This window comes from Crotalus tigris, unplaced genomic scaffold, assembly GCF_016545835.1.
Source record: "Crotalus tigris isolate CLP2741 ecotype Arizona unplaced genomic scaffold, ASM1654583v1 scf7180000017935.1779662, whole genome shotgun sequence".
Taxonomy (NCBI): domain Eukaryota; kingdom Metazoa; phylum Chordata; class Lepidosauria; order Squamata; family Viperidae; genus Crotalus; species Crotalus tigris.
Window position 1 is genome coordinate 953,742 of NW_024096727.1, and position 17,271 is coordinate 971,012.

The 17,271-nt window shown below is 34.0% G+C and overlaps 1 protein-coding gene across 1 annotated transcript in view; it reads left to right on the forward strand.

The window, feature by feature from the left end:
- NECAB3 (N-terminal EF-hand calcium binding protein 3) overlaps positions 1–17,021 on the forward strand; it is a 94,128-nt gene extending 77,107 nt beyond the window's left edge. Inside the window, exons 6-13 of the mRNA XM_039344709.1 lie at positions 7,543–7,679; positions 8,674–8,795; positions 10,545–10,624; positions 11,573–11,626; positions 12,466–12,578; positions 14,348–14,425; positions 14,653–14,744; positions 15,202–17,021. Coding sequence (XP_039200643.1) covers positions 7,543–7,679; positions 8,674–8,795; positions 10,545–10,624; positions 11,573–11,626; positions 12,466–12,578; positions 14,348–14,425; positions 14,653–14,744; positions 15,202–15,230 — 705 coding nt within the window. The 3' untranslated portion in view covers positions 15,231–17,021. The remainder of the gene's footprint in view (positions 1–7,542; positions 7,680–8,673; positions 8,796–10,544; positions 10,625–11,572; positions 11,627–12,465; positions 12,579–14,347; positions 14,426–14,652; positions 14,745–15,201) is intronic.
- Positions 17,022–17,271: the final 250 nt, after the last annotated feature.

A 17,271-nucleotide genomic window follows, 5' to 3' on the forward strand; every position in this document is an offset into this window, starting at 1 on the left:
TTTTTCCATTGAATATAAAGGAGTTCAGAACAATTAACAGACAAATGCTAATGATTGATGAACATCTTCAAGAAATTACATGGGGCAAAATTTCTTTGTGGAAAAGCCTCCCTTTTTTCTTCTTGAAATTCATTGTGAGTGCTTTGGCATTTTCTCCATTCCTTAACTCAGAATAGTTTTTGGTATCTCATAATTCATCTGGTCCTAATCTTCTTTATTCATATTCATGTTGATGTTCATATTTATATACACATACCTCTCGTGCAGATATGTTACATCCTGGCCTTTGGCCAGTCACTCTCTGTCAGCACAATTCACCTCAAAGGGTGGTCGTGGGAACCATAGAAGGAAGAAGGTGTGCTGAATTGAGTTATTTGTAAAAATAATAAAGGTGGAATACAAATAAATAAATAAATACACTTGTTTTAGATTTGATTTCAAGTCTTAGGCTTCATTATAGCTAATCAATCTTTGCAAACAAGTATTCTAAAACTTTGACTAAAGTTGGCTGATTTTTAGGGAATGTTTAATTCTAATTACAGCACTCTGTCCATATTACAGTATATTCATTGTTGTTATCTTGTCACTATTTATTCTTAAACTTAATATACAGTAAGGCTCTTGGTTTATAGCATCTTAAATAATTAAGAATGGTTATTGTGGCAAAAATAAATACTTCAGTAGTAGAATTGCTATGTTGCATAAATAAAATCATGGAGTTTGTCTTCCTCATTCGCAGTTATGTGGGACCATTTGGTACCTCCTTAGTTTCTATTAGGTCCAACTGTTATTTCCATTTTCTCATTATCATACTCAACTGTGGAATTTTCTAAAGTTCCTGATCATCAATCATGAGTGGCAGCCATGAAATTAGAGGGCAGACAGTTTACATAGCCAACTAGTTTTACTCTAGACATTTGCATAAGCTGATGGCATGATCAATATATTTTAGTCTCAGTCTGCCATTGGGAGCTGAAATAGTATAGTGGTTAAAAGTCTTAATGAAAACTCAAGAAACATGCTTCCTCTACTGCTGCTTCTATCCTTTGGAGGAATATTTTCTCCCAAGATTCAGCAACTTTTCTTCCTCTTTCCCATCATATCTCCATCTACCCATCACAATCATAGTATTACTCACACTGCTTCACACTCTTGCCCTCCCTTTCCAAAACGCTCTCCTCCATACCCTGCCAGGTCTTGTCCAGGTTGTATTATATTATTTTTCACCCAGATAATAACTATCAGAGATCAAGCTATTTAGCAGGGTTCTAGGTACTTTTCATATGTACATTTTGGTCTGCTTTTCTGGTGTTAATTCAGTTTTCAGTTGTTTCTGTTTTGTAATCAATCAATCAATATCAATCAGAATAGAGCTGGAAGGGACCATGGAGGCCTTCTAGTCCAGCTCCCTGCTCAAGCAGGAATCCCTATATCATTTCAGACACCACTTCTTGGGTGGAAAACATGATTCATGGTTATTAATTTCCTTGTTTGTTATAATTTCAGTTAATATGCTATGTGCATTGACTGGATTTCTTCCTCCTTTTGCTTCAATGATGAAAATTAGTAACAATAATAATAATATCCTCTGTAGAGATGCAATAATGGACCATTTCCTTTTTCTCTATTATTCTTTTTCATTAATTACTATCAATCTTTATTGTTATTATTGTATAGGTTGCCTTACAGTAAGTGCAAGCAACAGCCATTTTGCAATTTTGTTACAGAAACTAAGTAGCTCTATGGATCCTGACCAAATTACAAATACAGAATGTCTCATACTTTATGATTAATCCAAAGCAAAATATATACTTTGGCAGAGATAAAATTGAAGACTAAGTCTCCTGGATGACAATCTCATTCTTTCTCAACTGACTTGTAACATCTCATTATTATCTCAGTATCTTTTTCCAGAACACAGTTGTTAATATCAGTTTATTAAATGCATTGTAGTCTTGTATAGATGAATTAATTTATTTTTAAGAGCCCATCCTGTGATTTATGTTCTTTTCCCATGTTCTATGTCTTACATAATATAACTCTTTAAAATTCGAGCATATGGCAAATTTCTATTACATTAATATATATTCCATTTAATAAATGAAAACAATTGCTATTCCTACTTAATTAGGCACTAAGGTTCATATTATATCTTCATGAATAAAAAATGGCAAATAAAAAGTTTAATCGTGTAGGAAAAATATAGTTGGATACATTGTTGTCTTTTTATTACTATTATAATGTTCATGATTTAGGAAACATAAAACATCAAAAGATTTATTGATGAATTAGATTCCTAAATTAGAAATGTAAACAATCTGTAGATTAATCAACTATTATTATTCATTTTAATTAAAAAACAATTCCAAAAATATATTAAAAGGACATATGTTTATTTTTGGATGTTATTTTGATTTTAGTTTGTTTCTATAACTAGCATTCTCCAACCATACTGGAAGTTATGGAAGTTGTGAATGAGATTTTGACTGGCTTTGAATGAGATTGGCCTTGTATATGCTATGTTTTATTTTTGCTGTTTTGGAAAGTTTTAACCTGAGTGTAGTCACTCAGATAAATAGACAGACAGATAGGACTTCAACAGATCTGAACACTCCTGGGATAAAAAAAACACTATTATAAATGTTCTAGATCAGGGGTGTCAAACGTCCGGCCCGCAGGCCAGTTTCATCATACTAAAGCCGCGCCCACCCCATTACTGGCAATGCAAAAAGATTTGTGATACATCGCGACACGTCAAGTGACATGGCAAGTTTGACACCTGTGTTCTAGATAGTTTTTCTTCTAAGAATGAGAGGCACCTTTGGTTTATTGAACTTTGAACAAAGTTTCATGTCCTTCAGTATCTGAATTTTTTTTAGTTTTTAGTAATTGACAACTAGTACTAAATTGTGTGTATTTTCTTTTGCCTGTCTTGCAAATTGGGGTGGGGTTGGAGAGTTGAAAAGCAAATTGAAAGCAGGCCAATGTAGATATTTTTATAACATGCAATTACCACTAAACAGTAGTGATACTGCTACTATTATTACTAAACTAATGAGATTTTTACCTGTATTTGAAGACCTAAGCCTTTTCACTACAATTACACAATTCTTTAATAAATTGGTTTCTCACTTTATCCAAACTGAGAAATCTGTACTTATCCCCAGATTTTGGGCCAAGTGAGGATATATAAACATATTTTAAACTTTGGTTAACATTGTGAGTTGTTCTGAACCAGATCTTAGCAATATATTAATTTGCATCTTCCAAGAGATTCAATTAACAAAAAGTTTATATTGTTATATTTTATTAAACATATAGGTAGATTGTATGGATAATTTCAGGACAGAAATAGTAACGCTAGATAAGTTAACCCATAGTTATACAATGAGGCCAAGTCTATTATGTCTAGGGTCTTAGTAGTAATTTATCTGAATGGATGAAAATTGAAGTAACTGTTTTATATGGATTAACCTTGTTGCTGATTCATAGTGCAAAAAACTAAGGCAGCATAAAAGCTATATATTATTGCCTGGGTTGTGGTTTCATTGTTTAAAAAGATCTTTTGTTGCATTCTTCAGGAAAGTAAAGGCTCTTTGCTTCTAGGATAGCTCAGTGTTAAGTACTTTTATGTACTCCATTTCATTGCAGTAGAAAACTTCAGGTGAAGTCAACATAACAAATTACTAAAGTGACCAACTTTTTTACAATGAAAAGGAGGACACAAATAAATTGAAGAAAAAAATTGTAAATAAAAGAAACATTTTATTCGTTGCAACAATAATACAGAATACACTATAATATGATAAATGCATAATAAAAACATTTGTAACAATAACATTTTATATTGTAATTATGCTTCCATGCCTATTATTATTTAAATGAGTATTTTTCCATTGAATGAATATTTTTTGTCAATGTATCATCTTCTAACAATATATTGGAAATATCTGAACAAGAAATATCCTTCATATTGAATTTTATGGCAAGTGCTGCAGCTAGAGTATCAACATTCAGTCTCGATTTCTCACCTTTCCAAAAATTATTAGCAATTGAAAAAAACCCTTTCAACTGCTGCATTAGTTCCAGGACAGCACAACGTAAATTGAACAAGAATAAATAAATTTTCACATGGAACATGTTCATTTTTGAAATGGCTGAATATTTCCACCCATGTTTTATCAATTTCAACGCGTTTATTTTCCCATTGTATTAATTTTTCAGAATTTAAAAATATATTCAGTCTTCTAATTTCTTCAAAGAGACAATTGTTGTCTATTTTAATGTCTGGCATTTCTTTAGATAAAAACTCAACACAAGATTCAATATCTGTCCAATATACTTGCGATGAAGTCAAAAAACACCATTGAAAACTGTTATTTCCTGCGATGTTTGTTTCAGACCATTCTTTGATATATTGAAAGCATGTTTGGTAAAAATTCTGCACTTCTTTGATAAACTTTTCCATTATGCTTGGATTTGATTCCTCTAACTTTTCTTTTTATAACTAAAGGAAGAAATTTTTCTTCAAATCGAGTTTTATATTGAAGAATAAAGTCATTCAAAATAAGACTAACTTCTGTAGCTGAAATGTGTTCACCTTCAATCTTTTGAATCGTTTTGTGAAAAATAGATGCTTGATTATGTACAAAATACATTAATATCTCAGATATTTCATTACTGAAAAACGATTCCAGGATTTTAGGACATTTGTCTAAACTTAAAAAAAATATGAACGGAGAGGCTCAAATAATTGTAGAACACACTCTATAGCAGGTGTTAGAGCAAGCCATCTAATTTTTGAATATCCCAAAAGTTTTTTATATTGAACATTCGTTTCTTCACAAAATTGTTTTAAAGTAGCCACATGAATGGTAAAACAACTAAAATACAAATAAATGGTAGTTATTATTACTTCTACCATCAATTGGCATGGCACATGATGCCGTGTTGATTGCATTTGACAAAATATGTGCATTACAACCTATTCCTAGTATTTTCTTTTGGAGTAAATCTTGTAATTTTACATACACATTATTCACCCCTTTGCGTCTTTGCCCACCAAAATTTGTGTTTGTATTATCAGCTGTTAGTGCAACAACTTTGGATTTCAAATTGTTTTCATTTATTACTCTGTATAGATGGTTTGACAAAATTTCAGCAGTTTCACCCTCAGTGGATTCTAAATTTAAAATTTTTACTTGAATGCCCTTGGTAACATTAAAATATCTTACTAGTATTGGATACAATTTAGTTTCATTATGATTGGATGTATCAGATAAAACCGTTACAAATGCTGCAGTTTCCAAGTCTTCTGTAAGTATTTTGTCACAGTAATTTTTAAATACTGATTTAATAATAGCCTCACATTTTGTCCTGGCACATGAAAATTTAGTATTGTGAAACTTTTTCAATAATTTAGATGTACAATCCATACTACAAAAAATTTGATTGTGAATTATGGTATGGTATGGAATGCAAATGTTCCCTCCATTGCAGCTAACTGTTTTTCATCTTCAGAATACTTTAAAAAAAACCTGTTACTTTACAACTGGAAGCAGATGCATCTGATGATTGCTTATGTTTCTTGGTGATCAAGTGTTTCGTAATAGCTGCTCTGCCCCCAATACAAAATTCTCCGCTGCAAATATTGCAAAAAACAATGTTACCTTTCTTTGATGTGATGAATGGAAATTCCTTATTCAATATATTGTTGAAATGGCATTTCCTCTTTTTTGATTTTTCCATCCCTAAATGGAAGTTAGTCTCCTCCAAGTATCTTCGGGACTAACTAGGAGATGGTGTAGTTGGGTAGCAGGGAGGGGTGCAAAGTTCCTGCAAATTCGCCTTCGCTGCAGACAACTTGCATGTGCAAAGTTTACCAGCCGGGTGTTTTGGAGTGCTCAGCAGCAATTCCTATTGGCTTTCGAAAGCCAATAGGGGGAGTAGCACAGCTCATGCAAAAGTTGAAAAAACCCCAAAAGATGTCGGAATGCCGTTCTGAGCATTCTATGAGGAAAAAAAAAAGCCCTGCAGATTAGTCTTCAAATATTGAAAAGGAGGACATGTAGGAGGACACTATTCGAGGGAGGTCAGAACTTAGAAAAGGAGGACTGTCCTCCCTAAAGGAGGACGGTTGGTCACCTTAAAATTACCAAATGATATTTAGGTACTTTATAATATGGGCACAGTTTATAGCACACAAATCTCCATGTAATTTTCTTTCAAAAAATTTCAAAAGTCAAGTATGTTAGTCTTTTGCAACAAAGCCAACAAAAAGTGTAGTCCTTTTAGAGTAACTGTTGGTCCTTCAGTGAATGGAATAAAGTAGCCCTATTTAGAGTGGAAAAAAAGTGGAACTTTAAATTATCAATGTTTTTTATAAGAACTATATATAAAAATAAAATCTAAATCAAATTTATTTTTTTAAAAAAAGAAAAACCCTTTATTTTCAGGTATATAGAACTGTGCTGGCTAAATATATAAAGACATTTTTTAAAGGAAATTTCATTAAATCTGATTTAGACTAAATTATATAAAGCATAGAACCTACAAATGTTCAAATATATTCTTCTTATTTCCAAGTAGATGTATACAGGATTGCATTCTTAGTGCAGTGGATTTACACAAGGATAAGTACTTCTGAATATGCAAGGGTCTAAACATAATTCTTGTCTGCAACTCTTCAAGGCATACACTTCTTTTCTCAACTGCAAACAATTGGCCAACTACCATTTTTAAATCTTGTCTGTTATTTATTATAATATAGGCAGTTATTTCTTATTCTGGATTATGATACTTATGTACTATAGACATCTGTAGAATTTTCCAAGATGAGGAAAAAAGGCATTATTGCTTTGCTTGGAAAAAAATAGATGAAATATTTTAATAAGTTAATGTAAGGATAATGTCTCTATATGTCCTATTTTTTAAAAAAGGCTAGAATTTTGTAGCTGAGTCAGAGGCACTGAGCAGAAATATTCAACATAGTTTCTGTGGGCACCAATGCACCTACAGATATTTCTGTGAAAACCACCAAAGTGCCCTGTTTCACCTGCCTGTTTGGGGGTTGTCTTTGAAAAAATATTTTTTAAAAAAAATAATAATAAAAGAAACATTTTACCAACATTTTATCAAAGTCTAGCATCATCATTATTTCCAAGAATGTCTGTGGGTCTCCCCCAAAGATTAGAAAATAAAAGTGGTAGTGCCTGCAACCCAATCCTCTGTTTGGAGGTATGCCTATTTATCCAAAACTCAAGCTGGACACATTGGAAGCCTAGAAGAGTTGGCAGGATGCAATATCATTAGTTTGCTTTCTGGAATTTGGATGTTTTGGGAGTGACCAAAATCATTTTAACAAGCAGCTGTCTTAATCAATATTTTCTTCTTCTGGCATGGTAGCCATTTTGTGATAGTACCAGCTATATTTATTAAAAAACTGAATTGTTCCCACTGACCTAAAAATATTCTCTTTCTTTACTCTAGCAGTGCTACGAGAAATTATCTATTAGTACTCAGCTGCCTCTTTAACTCCTACAGGCATATGAGAGTTCCTCCAAGATGGAACAGTTTGTGACTCGCTTCCTTCTGCGGGAGACAATGAACCAGATACAGTCGCTGCAAGTCTCCCTAGAGTGTGCTGCAGATACTATTGAAGAACAGAGTGGCCGAGAAAGGTAAAACAACCACCTGGGCAGTATAGTAGAGGCCAAAAAATTAAGAGTGAGGTTGAACTCAGTTTCTATCATTTTCTAAGTCTCCTCATCTAATCTGTAAAGATTAATTCTACCATATCTACAATTTTAGGTCCTTCCCCCACATTTGCATCTTTGTGTGGGCTTCTTTACTATTCACAAAATAAGCATGCTCCAGATGAGCACACTGTTGAAGATGTAAAGCCTGTCCTCATTATAGTTGTATTGACTCAATACTGTTGGGATACACTAGAACAGGGGTGTCAAACTGGTGGCCCATGGGCTGGATGTGTCACATGAAGGACACACCCACTCTGGCTCCGCAAAGGCAAAAAACATTGTGATACGTCATGATACATCACATGATGCGATCGAGTTTGATACCCATGCACTAGAACAGGGGTCCCCAACTCCCGGTCCGTGGACTGGTACTGGGCAGTGGCATGCCAGCAACCAGTCCGCACAAACAAACAAAACCCCATCTGCAGGATGCAGGCAGCATACAAAACTTGCCTCCTCCGGTCCATGGAAAAACTTCTCTCCACATAACTGGTCCCTGGTGCCCAAAAGGTTGGGGACCTCTGCACTAGAAGATACTGTAAATCACCAGTAGGAATCCTGCCTTAATTAATTATACAACTTGTTAATTGTAGCTGGGAGGAAACAAATAAGTAGAATATCATTAGAATTAGATCTTAGTATCCCGGAAGTATCCCTGAATCTCCCTGAAGTAAAACCTCAGTTGGCAATATTTCTGCAGTAATGTTTTGCATTTCTGGAGAATTAAACTGTTAAAAAGAAAGGAAGATGAATGAAAGCCCACATATTTTAGCTCACATGTATGTTTAGAGCATGCCTTTTATTTCTCACTTTGTATTGTTATCATGAAAAATGATGAATCATGCAAGCAGAATCAGAAATGGCAAGCTAGTGATTATTCCTAGAATATGTACTGTCTTAATGTTATGCTTCTTAGGAATAATATGAACAAATCAGAAGCTTTAAATGGTCAACACACTACAAAAAGATGTGGCCGAAGAATTCAGAAGAACATCTGCTATTCTCCTACAGATCCATATTCTGGGATGCTGACCACAGGTATTGGTAGCTTTCGTCATTCTGATTCCTGGATTTGCATTAGTATGAGCATGCTTTACTGCAGAGAATTAACTGTAAAAAAAAAGGTTCAACAATGTTTGAATAGAGAAAACAGTAACCTAATGGCTTACACAAATTATTTGATCACCACCATAGCTAGTTTACATAGTAATAAGCATCACAGGGCAGCCATTGTTTTGAAGTCCGAAAGGTGCTTTTAATGGTCTAATGTGCTCAGTGTGGAGCTGCCCTTGTGCTTCATCTGAGAACTGGAAGTAGTAGAGTGGGATACCTGATCATAACCATGTAGCACCATTGTAAAAGCAGTTGTATTGGCTGCCACCAGCTGAAGAGTTTTGCTTATAATTTAGAAGACTATAGGCAGTTTAGGCTCAGGTTACTTGACAGATTATCCTCACGAAGGTCCTGCTGCATCTCTTAAGATTGCCTGAGTGCCATCTTGTGGTTAATAGTGGCCAGGCCTTCTCTGTGGTTAACCTGAACTCTGGAATGTTTCCCCTGATATTTTTGAGGTGCCTATTTGTTTTTTTCCTTCTCACATACACTTTTATTTATGCATGCATGCGTTCAGATCATTATATTAACTCCTGCTGATTCCTTCCTCCTAGTTTTCAGCTACCAAATGTTTGAGCTACAATGCTTTTAGTTGTTGACTGGTGTGATGTGATTTTATTGTTATCTTGTTATATAGTATTTTATTACATTTTGTGGTATGTAAAGTGGAAGTGATTCACTTCCATAAAGTTTTTCCATCCTATTGAGTCACTGATACTGAAACTGGTAAAATTGATTCAACTTTACTCTTATAGTGAAGGATTGCCACACTTCAAGGGATCCCTTTTACTAAGGCTTTATTGAAGGAAATGTTTTCTTAATATTCTGCACAGCTGTAGCTATATAAGGCCTCTCAGACTTTTGCTTGTAAAAATGTTTGGAATGGTTTTTTTTAGGTAAATAAATGAGATGTCCTTTATCAAAGAACACACTGAGGGAGAAATGCCAGCTGATTAACCATTTTTCCCCATCACATCTAACTAGACAGTTAGGCTTAACTATGATCTTGAGAACAGCTTGAAAAAGCAGCATTTCTGATTTGTGAATAAGCAACATGCCAAGGCTGTCCCATATTACTGTTTTCATCACAAGAGTGACATGGGAAAGGATGCTCACTAATGATAATATAATCCCTATAATGGTTTAGCACTTTCCAATCTAGGTTTTGGCTTCTGTTATCTAAAGCAGGAAATTATTCAATATTTGTTGTTTTAAGGAAAATATAAGAGAAAATCTAGTAATGTTCCTTTGTGGAGTAGAGTGGGCAGGGAGCTGAAGAAGTGTAATATATATATATATATATATATATATATATATATATATATATATATATATATATATATATATATCAGTCCTTTTTTTTTTTAATTCAATCATGTTTGATTCTTGTAGACTGGAGTCCCTGCAGTTTTCTTGGTAAGGTTTTTTGGAAGTGGTTTGCCATTGCCTCCTTCCTAGGGCTGAGAGAAAGTACTCAACCAAGATTAACTATATGGTTTGTGCCTAAATCAAGATTGGAACTCAGAGTCTCCTAATTTCTAGCCTGATGTCTTAACCACTATACCAAACTGACTCAATCCTACCAGAATGTTTTTTCTATATTCCACTTGGTTAGGAAAGCTACTTGTCTGTGATTTCAGCTGAGTCTTTTTGTTGTTGTTGGATTACATTCAGGTGTTTGTGTGGAAACTGATAGCCAGTGGCCATCTGAAATTACCCAGCTACAACAACTCATCGACAAACTGGAATGTAAGGTGGGCCAGCAAATAAAACTGAAAAATTGATAAAATGGGAACTTTATCTTGAAGCATTTTCTCATGACACTGATTATTTGGATTTGAATGTTTGGAATTGTATCTAAACACACTCAGTAACTCACAACATAGTTAATATGTAGTTCTCTCATTTTTCCAGTCCTTATTTTCTCTTGATATACCAAACGGGCCTTTGAGCATCAAATGTAGTAAAATTGTCTCTAGTGACACTTGCCTAGCTTAATGTTATAAATTTTCTCCTCAGAGATACTTGAAAGTTTTATTAGTTCTTGTACTGAGTTTCTATTCTTAATTAGAATTTAATATCATAGTTGGATCAACTTTTAAGAATTACCTTCAATTCTACAAAAGGCCTATAACAAATCTAGGTTACAAAGAAATGTTCATGAACCCAAGTTTTAAAATAGGTTCAAAAGCAACCAAAATTAACCAGGGAAGTTTCAAACATCTGTGTATGGCTAGTATGTTCAGACATAATTTCTGAGATATGCAAGAGATATGCATAAAGGCTGCCCACCTATCAGGTGGGGTGCTGTATATTTTAAGGAGAACTGGGAATGAAATTTTAAATCAGGTTATAACAAAATGGCTTTTTCTCTATTGCCAGAATTGTCCAAGGATGGAGAAATGTTGCTTGCAGAGTACAGAATTATTTATGCAGTTCTATATATATCAGTAGTAATGTAACAAATGTGACAAGTAAATGACAGACTATTTGAATGATCTCTTAGCCTCTCCCAACCTAGCATTCCCCAGATGTGAGAAGACTATGATCCCTAGACTGCCTAGCCAGCATGGTTAGACTATTGAAAGGGCATAATGAAATGATTGTGAATGCCTAATGAAAAGGACAGTTATGTGAAATCAATTATGTATCTCAACTACTCTGTAACTTATTTCCTTTCATAATAATTCTGCATTTCTTAGAGCCCAAGGCTGGAGCCTTTGAAATATAATATGGTCTGCAAAGGAACAGATTCCGTGAGTTCTAGACTGTGCTTTTTGTTTATATAAACAAGCCAATTCATATATTAGAACTGTATTAGTAGAAATAATGAGATTAGGTAGATAGATAGATAGATAGATAGATAGATAGATAGATAGATAGATAAAAATAATTCATATATTGGTTACTATACAAGAAAAATTCAGCAATCTCTGAGGATAAAAGAAAGGCTACTATAGATTAGTTCACCATAGTGCAGGGATTTTGAAGGGTGAAGCTTGTTGTACAGCAGTTTGGCAAAGATAGGGAAATGTGTATGTATTCTATCCCAACTTTTAAAACTCTAATCATTTTGTCCTGATCCTGATGCCTTTTCACTGCATTTGCTTTGGAAATGCAGAACAACTGGTTGCCAATTGGCTAAAGTTTTCACCTTGTCCTGTGTGCTGCTCCTGCCATTTCTTCCCTCTCTCCAGAAATAAAAGCTTTAGCTGTCTTAATTCCCCACCCCCCATCTTTCCTGATCAATTCTATTAATAGTTCTGATATATCCAGTGTGGATATTCTATTCCCTCATCGCTTTGAGGTAGTCCAGTAGATTGGGCAAAGGGGGAGAATTCTAAGTGTGATTCCACTTTTTTTGAGTCTTCCGTTGGAATTCTGAGGAGAAGGGAGGATAGCTGACCAATTGGCAGGCAGAGATGATACTAGTAAAATATGATTGTCAGGCTGGATGTGAATCAAGAATACTTGCTTTTAGTGGGTGAGCCTTTAGAGTTATTTCTGATTTGCATAGTATTTCTAAGTCCATATTGATATAAATTGTAAATTTTTTCTCCTTTGGCTATCTCTTTCCCATTCCCCATTTTGGCAGCACATCTTGGTGGCTCAGAGACAGATCTCAGTGGCAGAAAGTGGATTAGTGGCATTTTGCCAAATTCTCCAAACCTACACAGAAACCACAGCTGGACAGAGCAGTTGCCTACAGTAAGTCTCCAAGAAACTGATTAGCTTGCATGAGATGTGTATTTAGAAAAAGATAGCAAAGCTCTCTTTCTTTAGCATTATGAACCTTACTTTTCTCTCAGTAATTTGAAGGAAACTATTTATGTTTATGGAGTGTTGTTTTATATGCTAACCCCAATATCCATGAAGTTCACTTTCCAACAAACAGCTCCACAAAGTAGATGGATTCTGAAATACAAGAGGCAGACTCTTTACAAAAATGTACTCTTGCTTCTTCTGTACAGTTGAAATAGAAACTTGGAAAACAAATATATGGTTCATAAGGGTGTGCTCATGTGGCTTTGAGTTCAGTCCCATCCTGTTCTTCCTAGTGCTATCATTATAAAAACTGCTCAGGAATATTCTTGGTAATTGAAACATGCTACTAAACATGCCTGAAATATAACTGCAAATAGAGTGTGACCTTTAAAAAAAAGCAAGAAAGAAACAACCTTAATTAATGCTTCATTTAGTACCATTTAAGTACACACACAGACACATTGAAATGAAGAAAATTAATCTGATTTCAAATTGGAATATTAACCCATCTTTATAGTTTATTGGAATGTTCAGTCTACAGCTAGCAACTGTAGGACAAAATAAATTCTGGAACTCAAGAGTCTCTACAGATTCTGAAGAAACTAAATTAAATGCTGATTTTCATTCAGTATGGAAATTATTATGCATGATGTTTGCTTTGTTGTTGGGATGCTATCTTATGATTATTTTGAGGATTTTCTGTGCTTATTTTGGTTCATTTTGTGTATGCTATGAGCCTCCCAGAGACAGCTGGAGTTGAAGCAGCACTCAAACTGAATGAATAAAACATATAACTTCTACAGTAGAGTTACATCTGCGCTCAACATTAAACTACTGCACAAAACACCAGCTTAGTATCATGTTCTGTCCCCTCAATCTTTTCCCCTGTTAGATACATTTGCCAGGCTCCAGGGGCATCAAAGTATGTATTTCTCCAAATCACTCTCTGCCACTCTCTAGGTGACTATAAGAAAAAACAGTAAACATTATCAGGGGATGAGGGGGAGGGGACAATGTGAGTAGCATTTTTAGCAGTAGTCTTGGGACAAATATAACTACTGTGATCTATTTGTTTAATGGGTCATGTTAAGTTAAGTTTCAGAATAATAGATTACTGTTAATGTAAAATATTATATCTCTTCATTGTCTTGAAAACCAAGTGAAGAGCAGCCTTTCACATAAAAACTTCAGATTCTGTTGCTTATCTCACCTTTGTATTGTTTTCATGCCCCCATGATTCCATGCCATCCCATCCCACACCAATTTCTTTCTGGTTCACTTATGGCAAAAAAAGAAACTGCTGTAATGTGAGTTTTCAAACAGAATATTTGGAGTTCAATGTTCCAAAAGCAACTCAATGAGGACAAATTATGGGCTGGCGTGGGATGGATTCTGAAGGCTATAAAATGGTGGTGGTGAGGAAGGGACCTTCATTGTATATATAGACTGGATAATTAATGTCACCACCATAACATGTTACATGTTCCTTTAAAAAGAAATAATTGGTAATGAAATATAATTGAAAACAATGAATAATAAAAAATGAAAATAATTATCTTTTCTTTGAGAGTAGTAAAAGAAATTCATTCATGAATCATTTAGGAGGAGGTGGAAGAGTGGGCTGATTGTAGACACAGCCATCTTATTTATATACACAGCATGGATATATAGTAATAATATTTTTTCTTAATATCTTCCCTTTTTTCTTGCAGTGTGTCTGCCCACAAGCTGGCAAGTGATACCTCCTTCATCCTCTATGAATTATGGAAAGATATAGTATCTTGGAGAAGGTGATTCCTAAAAATCATCAATAACTTATATCGAGATTAAATACAATTCTACAAAAGTAATTTACATTTTTATGAGCAAAATGGGGGATGTGTGTGTGAAAGATTCCTGTTAGGTTTAGCAAAGTTCAGACATTCAAATATACAAAACCTGCTAATTGTTGCCCTTAGATGCAGAAAGTCACTCTGTTCTAAAATTTATTAATCTTTTTTAAAAAATGTGTTTCTAGCCATCTACAGTCAGATAATAGTAAGAAGTTCCAGCATGCCATTACTGATTTTTTGGATGCTCCAGAGCTCTTGACCACTATGCTGTTCCCAGGTAAGATAATGCTGAGTGATTATATGCCATCAAGTCCATATCAACTCTTAGCAACCACATAGATTTTTTCCATGAAATGCTTAATAAACAGCTGATTTTCAGTTTCCTCTGGTGAGCAAAACACAAGTTTTGACACTGTGACAATTCTCAGTTTGATAAAACTTATTTTAAGAGTTAGCAACGTTTTCAGACTATGGTCATAATTGTGCAATTTTACACCTTTGGCAAGATGGGTGGAAAAATCAGTTTAATAACTAATTAGCTAAATAGAAATACAGCCAGACTGTAAGCCATAATTATTAAGACATGCTAAGCTTAGCACATTGTATCTATGTGGGAAAAGGCTTATTTTAAGTCTAAAACCTGTAGATTATGAGGTCAAGAATCATGTATTACAACTTAGTGTAAACTAGTTTGCCTCTTTAAAGTTTGTAAATGTTTTCATTTCTTCCTTTAGCTTCCTGGTGGATTATGAATAATAACTGAGAGCAACTCATAATATCTCAACGCAACCAGCATGTGATGGATCAAGCACCATCTTTCCAATACAGCCTTCCTTCTAGAGGTGCCCATTGTTGTCCTACCCTCTGCAATATTATTTTTTTTTTCCTGTGGAATGCTTCCTTTCTTCTGTAGACATATAAACAAGATGGCCTTGTCATCTTTCCTGAACATGACTTATACCCACCTTTCATTCTAACATACAATTTTCATTCAGACCTGTATTATAGCCTTGCTTGCCCTTTTGCCTATAAGAAGAGACTATCCCTGAAGCATGATAGTAATGCAACAATTGATTGTCCACAAGTGCTGATGCACAAAGGGAATAAAATTAGAACATTTGGGCACAGTGAATGTAAAGGCTGAAGGAGGAAGTCTTCTACTGGGCATGCATCAGTATGTGTTTTTTACATCACAAGAAGATATAGCAGGATCTACTTCCCATGTCATTGAATTTCATTTGAAATGGAGCCATCAGTTAATATAGTGCCTGGGTGATCCTGTCTGGAATTTGAATTTTTCCAGAACTCTTACCAGATTTGCATTCTAGAAGCTATAGTTGGTTTTGCACAAGTTTCAAAATTCAGAATTCAATTTTGGATTTAGAAATGTGTATGAATAAGTTTCAGTAATTATGTCTGAAGGTACATTCCCTAGTACAGTGTTAGACTGGAAGTTTGTAGTACAGATGTGAATTCTAATCCATTATTTGAAATCTTTTCCATTTTTCATTTTACCTTTAAAAGCAATTCCTTTTGGTTCTGGTATTTTTTGTGGGGGGTGTTTTGCATAATTTAAAAAGTTTTAATTGGCATACTGTTAAAATCTTGGCTGCTTTTCTATTTAACTTTCAATGATCTGTAAGTCTCCCAGAGTCTCACTGGGGAAATGGGCAGCAAATAAATTTAATAAATAAATAAAAACAAAAGCAATTATAATGAACAAAAATTTAGGCTGAATGTAGGAATGCTTTCATTTTACAGTCTGGCAGAGCAGTGAGACTGAGCATATTAAGCAGAATAGTGTTATGTTACATATTTTTGTCTGCATAAATATATCAAATATTAGCTGAGATATATAAAATTGGAAATTTAAAGAAATATAATCTGGAATATAAATTTAAATGAATAAACAGTTGGTAAGGATTTCACAAGCAAGCAGCCTTGCACAGATTTAAACTTTTTAAATTTATTCTCTTTTCTAAGAACTGTAGCTTTTTGAGATGAAAGTTATGAGTCTGCAACATATCCAGCACCTTCTTTAAATTTTAATTTAAAGGTCAAGTTGGGAAAGACAGATTAATTTTGTGGAATGTGCTCATGATCTCATGATTCAGGCAATCTCTGGCTGGCTGATCTTTGGTAATGTGCAGTCAAGCACCACCTGTACTATTATAAATAGTTTATTATATTTATTTATTATAAATAAAATGGAGCTAAAATAAGAATTTTGCACACTACCTGGAAAAAAGGAATTGCTTTCTCAGAAATGGTATTTAGATGTTATGCCATTTGTAAATGATTTTATATTTTATGAGTGTTTCTTCTGTAAGAATGGGGAAATTGTTCATTTTAAAACAAAATAAGTTGCAATTCAAGGATGTAAAACAGCTTTATAAAATTAATAAAGGCCTGATTATTTAACATTATTTTTGTGTATATGTAATTAGTAATCAAAACAGTTGTATCCTCTACTTTTCTTTTCTCATAATAAACAATTCTGTACTCCTGCTATAGCCTGACTAAATTTAACTCTGTTCCTTCTGATTAATCTTCCTAAATTTCTTCATGTGAAAATAGCAGCTAGAGAAAGTCTAATGAAATTTCTTCCCCAAAAAATGTTGTTTTATATTCTCTAATAAAGATTGATGTGCTTAAGGGTTGTTTTTTGTTTAATTTTATTTTTTTGTAAACTGTTTCTCTTGAAGACATGTTGCTTTTTTTCAGTAGAGGGCAAGACGAGAGATAGGTAAACATTTGGTGTCTTAAAACCTGCACTAAACATTTTCATTCCAGCCAATCTTCAA